Source organism: Pelophylax lessonae (assembly GCF_965119305.1).
Source record: "Pelophylax lessonae genome assembly, chromosome: 6".
Lineage (NCBI taxonomy): Eukaryota > Metazoa > Chordata > Amphibia > Anura > Ranidae > Pelophylax > Pelophylax lessonae.
The window spans coordinates 298960785-298976532 of record NC_138773.1 but is presented as its reverse complement, the minus strand read 5'-3'; the positions used below and the strand labels follow the sequence as shown (position 1 = coordinate 298976532).

General features: G+C 40.2%; 1 protein-coding gene across 8 annotated transcripts in view; it reads right to left on the bottom strand.

Moving 5' to 3' along the window:
• The window catches only part of R3HDM1 (R3H domain containing 1), a 277140-nt gene that overhangs the window by 135219 nt on the left and 126173 nt on the right, over window positions 1-15748 (bottom strand). For 7 of the 8 annotated variants that reach the window (XM_082261129.1, XM_082261127.1, XM_082261128.1 and 4 more), the window contains exons 2-3: window positions 12714-12922; window positions 8344-8551 (exon numbers count right to left, since the gene is read on the bottom strand). In XM_082261129.1, coding sequence (XP_082117255.1) covers window positions 8344-8511 — 168 coding nt within the window. In that variant the 5' untranslated portion in view covers window positions 8512-8551; window positions 12714-12922. Of the gene's footprint in view, window positions 1-8343; window positions 8552-12713; window positions 12923-15375; window positions 15586-15748 lie in introns of those variants that run through there. The other variant, XM_082261123.1, reaches the window with a different exon arrangement.

Here is a 15748-nt window from a genome sequence, read left to right as displayed (position 1 = left end):
CACAAACAGAGCTTTCTTTTGGTGGTATTTGATCACCTGTGCGATTTTTTGATCACGCGCTATAAACAAAAAAAGAGCGACAATTTTGCAAAAATAGCAATATTTTTCACATTTTTTTATATGAAATTCCCAAAAAAAAAATGTAAAAATCAAAATTTTTTAACATTTTTGGCCAATTTGTTTTATCCTACCTATGTTTGGTAAAAAAAAAAAAAAAAAAAAAAAAAAAAAAAAAAAAAAAAAAAAAATCGCAAAAAGCGTATTTTGATTGGTTTGCGCAAAAGTTATCGCGTTTACTAACAAAGGGAAAGATTTTTGTCATTTTTGTTGTTTTTTTTTTAACGCGTAATGGCGGCGATCTGCGATTTTTTTTGCGGTACTGCGACATTGCGGCGGACAGATCGGACCCTTGACTGACATTTTTGACACTTTTGGGGTTACCAGTGACATTTCTACAGTAATCAGTGCTATACATATGCACTGTTACTGTAAAAATACACTGGCAGTGAAGGGGTTAACTTTATTTGGGAGGGAGGGCTGTGTGTGTCCCTAGGGGCGTGATTCTTACTGTGATTGGCTGTGGCTCTAGCTGTAAGGACACTGATCAACGGATCTACATACTAGATCCGTGTAATCAGTGTCTTTACAGCGAGGAGAATGACAGGCAGCTTGTTTACACAAGCTGCCTGACATTCTCCCTCTTCCCCTGACGATCGCCGAGTGGCCGGCGGACATCGGGTCCGCTGGTCACACGCGCGGGGGGGGGGGTGCGTGACCGCGCGGGCGCGCGCTCGCTCCCCAGACCCTCCCAGGCTAGTGACGTTAATTAACGTCACTCTGCCTGGCAGGGGCTGACCGCCGCAGTAAATCTACTTGCGGCGGTCGGCAAGCAGTTAAATTTGCAAAACCATTCCATGCGAATATATTTTAATTTTTTTCAGAAAATTTAAATCTTTCGGCAAAAAAAACCTCTTTGCCCATGGCTTCAACATTACCAGAAATAAAAGACTTTCCAGTTTTGTTTGATTAAAACAAAGCTCTTACCAGTTAGACCAACAGACATCTTGTCTGCAGTTTCCCATTTTTAAAATCTACTCCCTGCTGTAAAGTGCTGCAGAATACGTGCGAGCGCTATAAATTATAGAACAATGAAAGCTTGCAATTTAAAATCCTCCTGTCTGAGAAAAGAAGACATAAATAAAATACAAAGTATGGCAGCTGTCCATGGTAGTTGGACATGTTGGAAGGGAGGGCAGTAAGATTGTATCAATTACTAATTTACAAGAGGCAGACATGGAAGATGCACAGATATACAATTTTTGTCAATAGCTAATGACCTCTGTGGCATGAAGACCCAAATATCGCAGGCCACAAGACTTCACTACCTACAACATAAATATCAGGCTGCAAAAAAAAAAAAAAAACAAAGCCACAGGTATGCTTTAAAAGGTTAGAATGTACGTATAACCATTAGCAACCAGAGATAACATTTATCAGTTAATTACAGGAAATTGAAAAGGTAGGTCACTGGGTGTAATAAATCAGGGAAGTTAAACCCCCATCCCACGAGACACCTGCAGCAGAAGACTGCTATGAACGTGGCTTAACAAAATCATAAAAATTTACTTTAAAATTTTAGTTTTTTTTTTTTTGTACATTTTTTTGTAAAAATGTTTTCACACTGCAAACCCATGCAGCCGAAGAAAAATGTGACAGCATCTCCTTACTGGACGTTTAGTTTTGTCTTCCCAAAGAAAAATCTCCCACTCTTCACAATTGTGCCTTATTCATGCCATCCATTTTCGGCAGCACCAATATTTGTGAGCAACTATTTTCAAGGATGAAGCACACCAAGGGCAAAATTAGAACCAAAATATCAGATGAGCACCTTGAGAATTTATTAAGAAATGCTACTATCTCTATCCAACCAGATATTGGATGTGTTCGTTTATCGAAAACGGTGTCAAACCGTACATGTTCCCCTCTTCATTTTTTTAAATGTTTTTAATTGTAAAAGTACGTTTTATTACTCAGATAGGTACATTATATTTATCAGTGATCAATAACTTGTGTTCTACTCATCAGTTATTGTTATTGATAGTGTATTTTAGGTTTGACCCAAGACAAGTCCTCTTCTTCCAATTTGTCAAAAGGTTGGACACCCCTGCCTTAAATGGATGACATTTAGTTTATTCTGTGCGCTGTTTATTATAATATAGACCTATTACTGTTTTCAGCTATTTTGTCATCCTCCTTTCCCCATCTCAGTATTGCTCATCTCTCATCCTCTTTAAAGCGGAGTTCCACCCCCCCCCCCCTTCAAAAATTAAAAGTCAGCACAGCAGCTACACATACTGTGGCTGCTGACAATATTTGGACACTTACCTGTCCTGGAGTCCAGCAATGTTTCCATCGGCTGTCGGGTGCTGCCACGGCCATTGCCGATAAGGGAACCCGGCAGTGAAACCTTGCAGCTTCACGGGCGGGTCCCTACTGCGCATGCGCGAAGCTCACTGCAGATTCGGATTGGCTCGGCGGCGGGGGAAGGAGGGGGGGGGGGCAAACTTCCAAGGCTCGTGCCGTGGCACAGTCTCCCAAAAGTGGGGAAGGGTACTCACTCATCCATGTCTTGGACCTTGCTTTGTGTACTAGTGCATAGTCATGTTGGAACAGGAAGGAGCCATCCCCAAACTGTTCCCACAAAGTTGGGAGCATGAAATTGTCCAAAATGTCTTGATATGGTGATGCCTTAAGAGTTCCCTTCACTGGAACTAAGGAGCCAAGTCCAATCCCTGAAAAACCACCCCACACGATAATTTCCCCCCCTCCACCAAATGATTTGGACCAGTTTGGAGACTGCGAGCAAGGCCATCTCATCCACATTAGTGTCTATCCTCACAAATGCACTTCTGGAAGAATATTTGAAAGAGTTGAAGCTGTTATAGCTGCAAAGGGTGGGCCAACTCAATAGTAAACCCTATGGACTAAGACTGGGATGCCATTAAAGTTCATGTGCATGTAAAGGCAGGCGTCCCAATACTTTTGGTAATATAGTCTATCTTGGGTGGGCAGTAAGGTGGTGTTAATAGAAGCAGGTAAATACATGTTAATTGTGACATCATTTTTAGACTCTTATCCCTGCCCCCCCCCCCCCTTTCCATCCTGTCTCTTTAGAGCCCGCATATTACCACCTTGACCTCCCTTATCCTTTACATTAAAAACACTCAATACTCATATCAGTACTTAAATGGTTAAGGAAAGCTCCAGATTTAAAATGATTAAAATCTACCTTTGAAAGATTATTATACTAAAGCTTACATGAGATTTTAGTTCTTGGACTTAATTATCCTTTAATTGAGTGCAAATTTTGTGTGACTAATGGACAGATTTAAAATTTTAGGATATGTTTTTAATTGGGTGGGGAATAACACCACCTAAGACTGTCACTGCAGACCACTGTATTTTCTGGTAATGAGGGGAAAAAGCAAAAGCCAAACTACTATTGTTCCATTCTATTAATACCTGTCACTGCAAGCCTTACTCCGAAACTTCACCTAATCCATCATCGGCCAGAGAGTGATGTCTAAGAAACCACAATGGCTTTCAGCCAGCTATTCGTGTAAGAGTGGATCATCTTAACAAATGCAATCCATTCACTTTTAAAAGTAAAAGCTCCCAAAACTGTCCGATGTTTTAAAAACTTAAAAAAAGGAAAACAAAAAAACACCAAAACTATGCCAATGGCTTAAGGTATTCAATAGAGCCAAGAAAACTTAAAGGGCCAAAGTGGGTAGAAGCCAGATGAATAGCTCACCCCCCCCCCCTTTCATTATCTCTCTCTGCTGCAGTCTTTACAAGTTGGGGTCTCACTTTATTTTTTTTATGATAATAGACTTTTTGGTTGAATGGGGGTGGGGACATTACAGCTGGACTCAGAGATGAAGTGTTTGTCAATTTGATGTGGATCCGAGACCCTTCTGAATGTATGCAGGAGGTACCTCTGATCTGTTTTTAAGCCGCTTTGTACTCAGGGGTATTTAACATTTTCACTGGTGGCAGAATGGTGAGAAAAGCAAACACCTAAAGACTCTAGAGAAAAATTCAGTCTCCGAGCATCCACTCCTAGCCAAAAATTTTGTCTGACAACAGATTTTTAGGACAGTTAAAAGAAAAGAATGGAGTTAACAAAAAAATAACACCACATACGCACAACATCTTATACTCACCTAGGTGGATACAGCATTGATCCAATGCTGCATCTGTCCCCTCGAACACCGCTGATCGCTCAGTTCTCCCCTCCGCTCTGAGCAGGGAGCCGGGTCCAATCGCTGGCTCCCAGCTCTATACCTTCAGTGCCCACTGAAGCACTGGGCTGGGCTAGGGAGGGGAGGGGAGGGGATGGAACAACTGGACCAGCCTCCCAGCAGCACAGTGGAGACTGAGCCCACTGCCGGTCCAGGTATCTTGAGTGGATCCTGGACCAGCTAAATGCAAGCTGAAAACTGGTCACAGGAGTGCAGAACTAACTGCACTCCTGTGATCCATAAGGAAAGTATAGCAGTTTGAATTACAGAGCTTCAATGATGTCACTCCCACACATGCGCACGGGTGTCATGGCCCCAGCACAGCTCACTTAATGAACAGCATGCCGTCCATTGAGAGCACAGTGTGCATGCGTCGGTGATGTCACCGACAGCTAATAAATTAAAAATCCCCTGGTGTAGGAAATATCTATTGTACCTACAGGTAAGCCTTATTATAGGCTTACCTGTAGGTATAAATTAAAAAAAGCGGACTTTACTGCTGCTTTAACGGGATTAGCTATCATTTAAGAACTGGCAACTAGAAGAAAAAGGGAAGGATTTGCTTACTTGACATGGATATATAGCCATGCAACTCAACATTTTTGGCACTATAGAGTGCTCATCTAGCATTAAAAATCCATGCCAAGTACCCCAGTTTATTTGCGGTGTATAGAAGGCTTTACTGCACATGATGCATATCTGCAAAGCAGTGGCTGCTGTTACCGCTGTTGGGTCAAACAAGCCTCTCTCAACATTTTTCACATAAAGTAACCCTTCGAATGATTTTCAGGTTTCAGCTAACCCCTGAGAAAAATTACTATGTCCACAGCTCCCAGAATATTGGCATGGAGGTCAGTGGGAAGAAATCCCCTAACATTGGTGGCCACTGGAAAGAATACCCCACCTTATTGACTGCCAAAAAAGATCATTGTCATCACTTGTAACCTACCTGAGAGGCAGGGATTGCTTATTGCGCAAGGAGCCCTTCGCAACTTCTAAAGCAGGGGTGTCAAACTGGGGGCCCTCCAACTGTTGTGGAACAAGTCCCATCATGCCTCTGCCTGTGGGAGTCATGCTTGTAACCATTATCCTTGCAATGCTTCATAGAACTTGTAGTTCCACAACAGCTGGAGGGCCACCAGTTTGACCCAGCCTTTATCAACTAGGGTTCCTCTAAAGCACAGTTGTCTAACACTAAAATAATAAGTGACCAGGTCACAATCGTAGTTAAAGCGGAGTTCCACCCAAAAGTGGAACTTCCGCTTTAGGGAGTCCTGACCCCCCGACATGCCACATTTGGCATGTCATTTTTTGGGGGGGGGAGCGGGTACCTAGTTTTGACAGGTACCCGCTCCCCACTTCCGCTCGGAGCGCCGCGGCGCCCTGAGCGGAAGTTCTCCTCTCCCCCTCCCTCCCTGCAATCTTCTGGGACACGTCAGAGGTCCCAGAAGATTGCCGGCCAATCACGGCGCGCAGCGCGACTCGCGCATGCGCAGTGGGTACCCGGCTGTGAAGCCGCAAACTGTTACAGCCGGGTGCCCACAGCAGTGATGCCGGCGCCGAGGGAGAGGATCGAGGCTTCCGGCGGCCGCATCGCTGGACCGTTGGACAGGTGAGTAAATGGCTGGAACTCCGCTTTAAGTGGAACTAACCCTCTCCTCTTCAACCTATCTTAGCCTCTGTTTGATCTGCAACTGCCATGATGCTGCACGTGATAAGTTATGACGCTTACTATTTGATGGATTGACAGTTTGGTTGAAAGCACAAGCATATGTGACAGTTAGCATCCTATGCATGCTGGGAACTTTTTTGAAACCGTTAAATTGATGGGTTTAGTTCCACTTTAAGATGACTGTGCCAGTGACATATCAGCAAAAGCATCAAGTGCTCCAACTGTGTCACTTCAGTTAACGGCCAACAGCTGTAATTAACTAGAACCTTAAAGCGGAGTTCCAGCCATTTACTCACCTGTCCAACGGTCCAGCGATGCGGCCGCCGGAAGCCTCGATCCTCTCCCTCGGCATCACTGCTGTGGGCACCCGGCTGTTACAGTTTGCGGCTTCACAGCCGGGTACCCACTGCGCATGCGCGAGTCGCGCTGCGCGCCGTGATTGGCCGGCAATCTTCTGGGACCTGACGTGTCCCAGAAGATTGCAGGGAGGGAGGGGGAGAGGAGAACTTCCGCTCAGGGCGCCGCAGCGCTCCGAGCGGAAGTGGGAGCGGGTACCTGTCAAAACTAGGTACCCGCTCCCCCCCCCAAAAAATGACATGCCAAATGTGGCATGTCGGGGGGTCAGGACTCCCTAAAGCGGAAGTTCCACTTTTGGGTGGAACTCCGCTTTAATTCAAAGGGTTTGACATGCTTTTGGAACATCAATTGCAGATCAACAAAATCCCATCTACTTTAAAACAAGGCAACTTCTTTGGATGCAAAATGTTCTATTAAAAAGGTGCGTTAAAACCTCAGCCAAAGCGGAGCAAATACAGCATTTTCTTTTCAAACTTTTCATTTTCCAGCTGCATCCATTCAAAATGGAAACACAGCATTTGACCCCTATATATATATATATATATATATATATATATATATATATATATATATATATATATATAACACCCATTGACACGTACCCTAAGGGACTCTATTTTTGGCCAATTTTTTTTTTTTTCTCTCATGTACAGCTTCTGTGAAGGTGGAAGGCATATAAAATTACTCTTCACCAGAAAAAAACAGAAGCCAATTAATACTTTACCCCACGCGTATAACTGCTCACACCATTAGTACTTTGTGGCAGCAAATAAAATGGGGAATTTTTGGCCTAATTTTATTGGGCTCAACAGAAAATAACTCACTTTAAAAAAATAAAAAAAAAACATCATCTTACTGGTTTATAGCTTCGTGAATTGAGCTTCTTTTGTTTTCAGCTTAAAGCTTTTTTTTATTTATTTATTTATTTTTATCAGCATAAGGCCCCGTTCACACTGGGGCGATCCGACTTCCCAGGGCGACCTCTGAGCGGCCGGCACGGACTTCATAACATTGAAGTCTATGACGGTCGCTCCGGGTAGCCCCAAAGAAGCTCCGGACCCTTTTTCTAAGTCGGAGCGACTTGTGTCTCTCCTATTAGAACGGGTCCGCAGCTTCTCTATGGAAGGCGACCTACGGCGACCTGTGAGGCGACCAGGTCGCCTCACAGGTCGCCCCAGTGTGAACGGGGACTAAAACTAAACTGAAGCAAAATCAAGTATATTTGAAACGGGGCATCTGCAGCTCCGAAAACTGAACCTCGTGTTCAAGCAGCTAGTTTCCTGCTGGGACATGTAGTTTCTAACCTAATACACACATAATAAACAAGTCTGTATGACTATAGCAAGACTGTTGTGAATAGGACTTAATTTAAATCCTGTGCACTGTCAGGGATGAGAAAAGGCATTGACTAGGACTACAGAGCAAGGTGGTCAAGTACCTTAAGGCCTTTTAATTAATATGCCTTTCGCTCTAACTATATAGGAGTACAGATCCCAGGCCAAATTAAAGTGCTCTTTACAAGACGCCCAATTCAGCAAGCTGCAACGAATATCCTTTATGGGAAAAAAAAGAAAAAGAAAAAAAAAAGAAAAACACTTTTACCCTTTGGAAACTAGTAATGGGAAAATTGTACATCCCACACCTGGGAGTCAGGGCGAATGCAAGTTAATGCAATCATGTTCTTGGAGAGAGGCTGAGAAGCAGCAGATTATTTCACTGCTTGATTTTTCATCTCAGAACCACCTGAGCATCCCCGGGACATTATTGCTGAAATATATTAATCAACATGGGCCTGTCAGTTATGCACTTGAGTGACATTTTTAATTTATGTGCTGCTGACCCTTCTCGGGAGGGATTTATTTGGTGCTTAAGAAAATAATGCATTAAAAAGAAATAAAAAAAAAAACTGTGCACTTTCAATTCTGACAGGATTTGGGGGGGGGGGGTTAGGTAGGTAATATTGCAAGGCTTCCACAAACTAGCAGGACTTGCAAAGGCAATCAGTCTTACCGTGGCGTCCTGTTTGCTCTCGCCGCTCTCCTCTTTTTCTGTTGGCGCTCTGTCTTGTCCTGCAGGTTGGAGGAGGTTTTCAAGCGAGCCGGAGTGTTCCAGGTCGGTCTCCGATCCCTTCATCGCTTCGGGGTCGTCCTTTACAGCAACGGTACCAGACATCCTCATTGGAAAAGGTCACGTTAAAACTTTAAAGGGTATACAGAACCTTAGAAAGGAGTTTGGAAAAAAACAAAGGGGAAAAAATATCAAAAATTGATTACTACACATGGTTCCAATATATTTTCCAGAATAAATTTAGTATTGTGTAATATATATTATGTTATCATGCAAATATGTAAATTATCTCCTTTGGAGCAGAACATATTAGAATAGTATAGTAAAATGGAGGTAAGGATGTGGTGACTGGGAGGTAATGAGATAAGCAGCATGTTTATATTAAAACATTGAAAGACTGCAAGGAAAATATCAAATTCAATAAATTTAGAGTGCAAAAATGCTTTATTACTTGAATGTATTTAACACCTATATTTATTTTTTCTATGTAGCACAAAATAAAATTAATAAAATAAAAACACACACACACACACACATATATATATATATATCCACACATATATATATATATATATATATACATACACACATCTATATCCACACACGTGTGTGTGTGTGTGTGTGTGTGTATATATATATACACACACACACACTATATATATATATATATATATATATATATATATATATATATATATATATATATATATATATATATATATATATATATATATATATATACACACACACACACACACACATCTATAGCTCCCTCTATATCTATAGCTCCCTCTATATCTATAGCTCTCATTTTAATTTTATCATTTTATTATTTTTTTTACCCTGCTTTCTCCACATTCCTCCAAATTGGCAAATGATAAAAAAACACACCAAAATTTGGTCACAGCCTTCTTTCCTCAGAGAATCCTTAGAAACTTAGAATCCGGGATAAGAATGAATTGGAGGACAAATATAAAATTGTATTTTTTTAACACAAAAATTGATTTAAAAAAAAAAAATCTTGATATTTAAATTTTTGCAGATTTCATTCTATCAAATATTTACCAAGTTATTTCTTTATAACCACCCCCATTAAAACAGAGTACTTTAGTTTATTTAAACAGCAATTTTTGTTATAAAAAAATATATTTGCAGCAATAAAACTGCCACATGGGTTTTAGTATTTTTATGTATTTGATTGCTGCAAATGAGCAATAAAAAAAAAAAAAAAAAATCTTGATAAGAAACAAAACAAAAAAAAAAAAAAAAAAAAAAAAAAATCGCCATACATGTACTGTCACACACAGACACCTTCAACCTCACTATATCTACACTGCATTCCAGCAGATTTGCTGCTGCTTTGACAGAACGGTTAAATATTTAATTGCATTTACTGCAATCATATTCCCTTCTGTTTGCATGTTCAAAGCAGTCACTTCGCCCTGCTGCACTGACACCAAATTAAATGCAAATAAGTTTTTCCCCCACATTTCAGGCACTATAATTCAGAAAAATAAGGGGTTGGCTTTAATTGTTTTCATGAAGTGTCAGCCGGGATTCTAAACATAGACTCGAACAATAGACCGGTTCCTGTTACCATGGGAACAAGGAGAGGAGAAGCATTTGCTGCAGCCTTAAAAAAAAAAAAAAAGAAAATGCTATACAGGTAGAGGGAACAAAAGACTAGTTCCCTGGCATACATAGAAATGTATAATCCCAGGAACGTGCCCTTACAGACAGACAATGGATCTAGCACATCAGTCACTGCCTCCTCTGCCATTATCATAAATAATGGAGGCAAAGCAGACCGAAAAAGTTGACATAACCGCGGACGGCTGGTTTTACATCGCTGACCTCAACTTGATCTTTGTCAGGTCACCAGCGTGCCACAACAGGGTGTAATAAAGAGGATGTAGCTGTGAAACAAAAACTTGCTTCTCTTGGCCCCAACTGTTTAGATTGCAAGCTTATTGTTGCAACGGGCTGCTGCAATCTTCAAAACACACTATTACCCTACTGGCTGACAAAACCATAAGGAAAAACTGTGTTGTCGGCAACAGCAATGTTAAAAATATAGAAATATTTAATATCTATCTATCAACATTTGTTTGTATACTTCCATACAGGTGTGTGCGAGAAACTATGCACCAAGCGCAATTGTAGATAGATGGCTAGATCGATCAATCTATGTCCGACCAATATTTCCTTCATATTGCCAAAGAGAACTCGATGGATGGATAGATAGATAGAACTCGATGGATGGGTAGATAGATAGAACTCGATGGATGGATAGATAGATAGATAGAACTTGATGGATGGATAGATCTTGATAGATAGAACTCGATAGATAGAACTAGATAGATAGATAGATAGATAGATAGATAGATAGATAGATAGATAGATAGATAGATAGATAGAACTAGATTGAACTAGATAGATCGAACTAGATAGATGGATAGATCGAACTAGATAGATGGATAGATCGAACTAGATAGATGGATAGATCGAACTAGATAGATGGATAGATCGAACTAGATGGATAGATCGAACTAGATGGATAGATCGAACTAGATGGATAGATCGAACTAGATGGATAGATCGAACTCGATGGATAGATCGAACTCGATGGATAGATAGATAGAACTAGATGGATAGATAGATAGATAGAACTAGATGGATAGATAGAACTAGATGGATAGATAGAACTAGATGGATAGACGGATCAAACTAAATAGATCGATATTGCAATTTTAATTTCATATTGCAAAAGCGATGGGAGGAGAGCTGGATCGCAATAGATGGAGAGATTGGCAGAGATGAACAGATTAGATGTCATCATTCATTTTTTATCCATCTGTCCATCCATCACCTCTTTGGCGATAGGAAATAAAATTGGTGGGAACATTTATCCATTTCCTTATTGCTAAATAGAGATGGGCACATTGATGGATAGATGGAGAGAGCTGGATTGCGATGGATAGCTAGCTAGGAAGGATAGCTAGAAAGCATAGAAAAGATGTCCCCATCAATTTTTATTCCCTATGGCCAAAGGGACATGGGCAGCAAGATGGACAGACCCAACAAATTTTCTAGTTCCTCAAACAACCGTACTGTGCAGTACTAACAAATTGAAACAAAGGGCAAAGAGGTTGTACAACGTAAAGAGCCCTCTGCCAAAACCAGATTCCACTTACATTGGCCAATATGGTAGACGGTCTTATGAGTTAAAGGCGATACCCGATTAGTTACGACTGCATTCTCCAAAGTGCTCTCTTATCCAATAAATAAGCTTGCTTGGGCAATAGCACATGGGAGACATTTAGCAATAAGATCTGCTAAGCCAAACATTTAGCGCTTGAGGGTTCAGAACCAAGAGGTCCCTGTAAACTGGACTGCAATGTCTTGAATACATTAAGCTGTATTTGGGAGGGGAAGCGGATAATACCCTCACCACCCACCTCACCCACTCTATAAAATATCCCTACCTCATCTGAGCAGTGCTCTATTCGGGGACTGTAAGTGTAAGAGCAAGGGCTTGGTGTACCTGTTCATACATACAAACTAACAGAACGTAAAGAAAAAACAAAAAACAAAACTGGTCTTAAAATAATTGGTTGGATTGGGAGTTTTAAACCAACACAATTCCCGCACTTTACTTAAATTTAATATGTCCAGCTGGCTCATCAGCAATCTGCATAGTAAAAGCCCAAATCATTTTATTTAATAAAATTAAAAAAACAAAATCGTAATTGGACTCTATTCAAAGGCTGTTATTTATCAGATGAGCTCCTGGCGCCTGCGATGCCTTCCCGTCAAAGCTGCTCACCAATTAGTGAGACCTTCTAAGGTGACCTCATTACAGGAGGTAGCCAATTACATGACACGTTTTTCCCCCTCTACACCAAGTCAAGGGAAAAAATAAAAATAAAATGACCTGCAGTCAGGGTGATGGCAAGGTCATGAAACCTGTAAGATAGTTTTTCATTTTTAATTATGATACGATATCAAAGCCTAGGCAACATAAGGTCATGGGACCAGATAGCCATGGGGAGGTGGGGTTGCTAAAAGATTTATATTCTACATTTGTGTGCCCCATCAGGGTACACCAAGACTTGTAGTTCTACATTAATCACAAGATAAAAATGTATATTCCCCCCCCCCCCCCCACCTAAAAAACATTTTCATGCTAAACACCTAACAAACCAGAAGACTGGGTTGACAGCCGTCAAAGCTAAACCATGTTAAGAGGCTGAAATGTGATTGGCTATTTTGGCTTTCGGCGCTAACTGCAGGGCAAGGTGTGAGAAATTTACCTGACGTGTCTTACGGTTACAAATACGTGACGTCCCAGAGCAACGAAGAGAATTTTTCTCAGGTTCCTTCCCACCGAGATTAAGCAGGATGTCAGTTGTGATGAACCATCTGGAAAGTGACAGAAGCCGTCCCATGTCCCTGTCACCAGTGGAAGGTCCTGGGATGGGTCACGCTGCTGGAGGTCAACTGCAGCATTGCCCGCACCAACCTGGAGACAAGACAGAGATCGAAAATATACATTATGACCAACACACACACACTTTGCATTCAACCAGACTATACAAAATTCTTATCCCCCCCCCTCTCTGCAAACTACATGTGCATTTATGCAATAAAACTGCTCCCTGCCAAGACGATCTGCCAAAGAGATTTGGAAACATCGTGTGAAAACAAGCCTGGGATTTGGCGATTTTCTGCATTTTAATCATTCTTAACACCGGGACATTAATAATGGGAAAATGAGACAGCAAGCAAAAATGATCAAAAGGAGGATACTCGAGGAGGGGGTGAGGGTTTTTAAAAGTCTGGGGCGACTAAATATTTTAGGCTTCCAATCCGTTAAAATACTAAGGAGAAATAACCCTTAGCAACTGGCTTTAGTTGATAGTCAAGTTTACAGCAACAAGAACAATAGAGGAGTGACTGCTTGGGGGGGGTTATGGCACTTTGCACATTTAATAAATAATGTACATTTTTTCATAGCGTCAACTTCCTCCAGGAGACAGGTCACTAATGGGCACCAAAATGCCAGCCAATGGGTTCTATGCCACTTTTATGGTTGTTCATTGAAAGGCTCTTCAAAAAGTGCCTACGCTGGACTGTTGAGCCAACGTCCTCTATGATTATTTGCCTCATAATAACGTACAATGCACATATTGTATGAACTTGCAGTAAGGTTCTGATGATTTGCAGAGATTGGAAAAGCTGGTTTTATTTCAAGTTCCCAGTTTTTGTCTCTTATGAAAACGAAGCACGGTGCTCATTCAGCAACACCTCCTAGAATAATATACAGAGGGTAAACTTCAAAAAAAAAAAAAAGACAAGCGGAGAGAAAAGGTTCACAGCGCTTCAGCTAAGCCACGCGGGTCATTTTATCCTATTAAAATGAAATCGCTGGCAGTCACCTGGTTACGAGCCAAGGTGATCTCTAGAGAGGGGGAAAAAAATCCTGCAGCATGCAGGCAAGAAGGAGCATTTCTAGAGAGAAAAGTACAATAATAATGTGCTATATTGTCTATGCAGGGACTTGGCACAGCAGGGGGGGTTGAAGATTTAAATTCACACACAATATGCAAAAACACAATACAAGCAAAAGAACACAAGAAGATCTCACAGGAGTCTGCGATCGTCTTAGCACACCACTAGAAACTAGTTTTCTTCATTTAGTAAAGCCCCCTTTGAGTGCACCCATCACCCCATATCCTCTCAATGCACCCATCGCCTCATTCCCTTTCAATAGCAGGTGGTTAATTTTTTTGATTTTATTTAATTTATTTTTTAAAGGATGAAAGCTTTTATAGCACACAAGATTCTAATTCCCATTTCATATAGTCAATATTATATGGAACTGCTCATAAAAATTAAGTAGACAAATCAGTAGCAGATGTCAGAATACAGAGGAAGAAGAAGTCATGACATTAATAAAAAAAAGAAAGAAAATTAAATAAAAAAAAGAAAGAAAATTAAATAAAGAAAATTAAATAAAAAAAATAAAAAAAGAAAAATAAAAAAAAAGAAAGAAAAATAAAAAAGAAAGAAAAATTAAAAAAAGAAAGAAAAATAAAAAAAAAGAAAGAAAGAAAGAAAAAAAAAAAAGCTTTTCAGAATATCAAAAAGAAAAAAAGGTCCAAACACAATCCACAAACGAGAAAAGGGAATCGCTTACAAAATATTTGCCCATACAAAGAACCTGGCTGAGCTCATTTGAGGTCAAACCAAGAATTTCACTAGAAAAACACAATTTTTTTTGAAACCCAATCGAAATTGTTTTTTTTTTTCTCCAATATTACACAGTGAAAAACAACCCTGAAATCGCTTTACCCTGTAGTGACCAAATTATTTCCGGTTACTGAAACAAGGGTGCAAATCTAGGTTTCCTCTGAAAAGGACATAAAAACTAAAAAAAACAAAAAAACTTTAAATTTTCTACTGCAATAAGAACACACCAAGTTCAAGACATAGCCGATTTCCAGAAGCTAAAGATGCTGGGGCAAGGACCAAAATTTTTATACAAAGTGAATGCAAAGTTGAAAAACAACATAAAGGCAGGAGGTAGGACAACATAAAATTTTAAGAACAATCCTAAAATGACTGTTTAAATAAGAACGTTTTACACATTAATAAAAAAAATAATAAAAACATCAAAAAAGAAAAAAAAAAAAAAAAAAAGGAGTTGAAAAGGCAAAACTTCCTTTTATAAAAAAAAAAAAAAAAATGAAGCAAAAAGGAAAAAAAAAAAAAGAATGATATTGCACAAGTCTTACCCCCTACTTAAACAAATTGAATTAAAAAAAAAAAAGATTAAAAAAAATAAGATAAAATCAAGACATTTAAAGAACAGTATGTATGAAATGATATATCGTCATCTAAAATAAATGATTTCGAAGGAAAAAGGTTTAGCTAGTAATGTAGGAATTGCTTTGCAGTAAAGCAGTCACATACCTGAACCATTCCAGTATCGAGCTTCATTGCACCAAATTACAGAAGATGTGCTTTCCATAGCATCTACACAATTACTCTGAATTGCTCTTTGAAAGAGCGATTATTGCAAGCCTACACTTCGCCGAGGTTGCAGGCACCTGGCAGACAGTCTGCTAAGGCACATACAGGAGCCTGCGAGTGAAGCTCACAAACCCACAGCTGCCCACAGTGACATCAGTGCAGCACAGCCAGTAACAGAGCAGCACAACTCAAAACACGTCTCAAGCTAAATTCAGATCTTCATTAGCAATTCGACAGCAGATGATGTAAAAAAAAAAAAAATAAATAAAATAAATAAATAAAAATGTGTGAACGTGTGAAAGTGCCAAGGAAG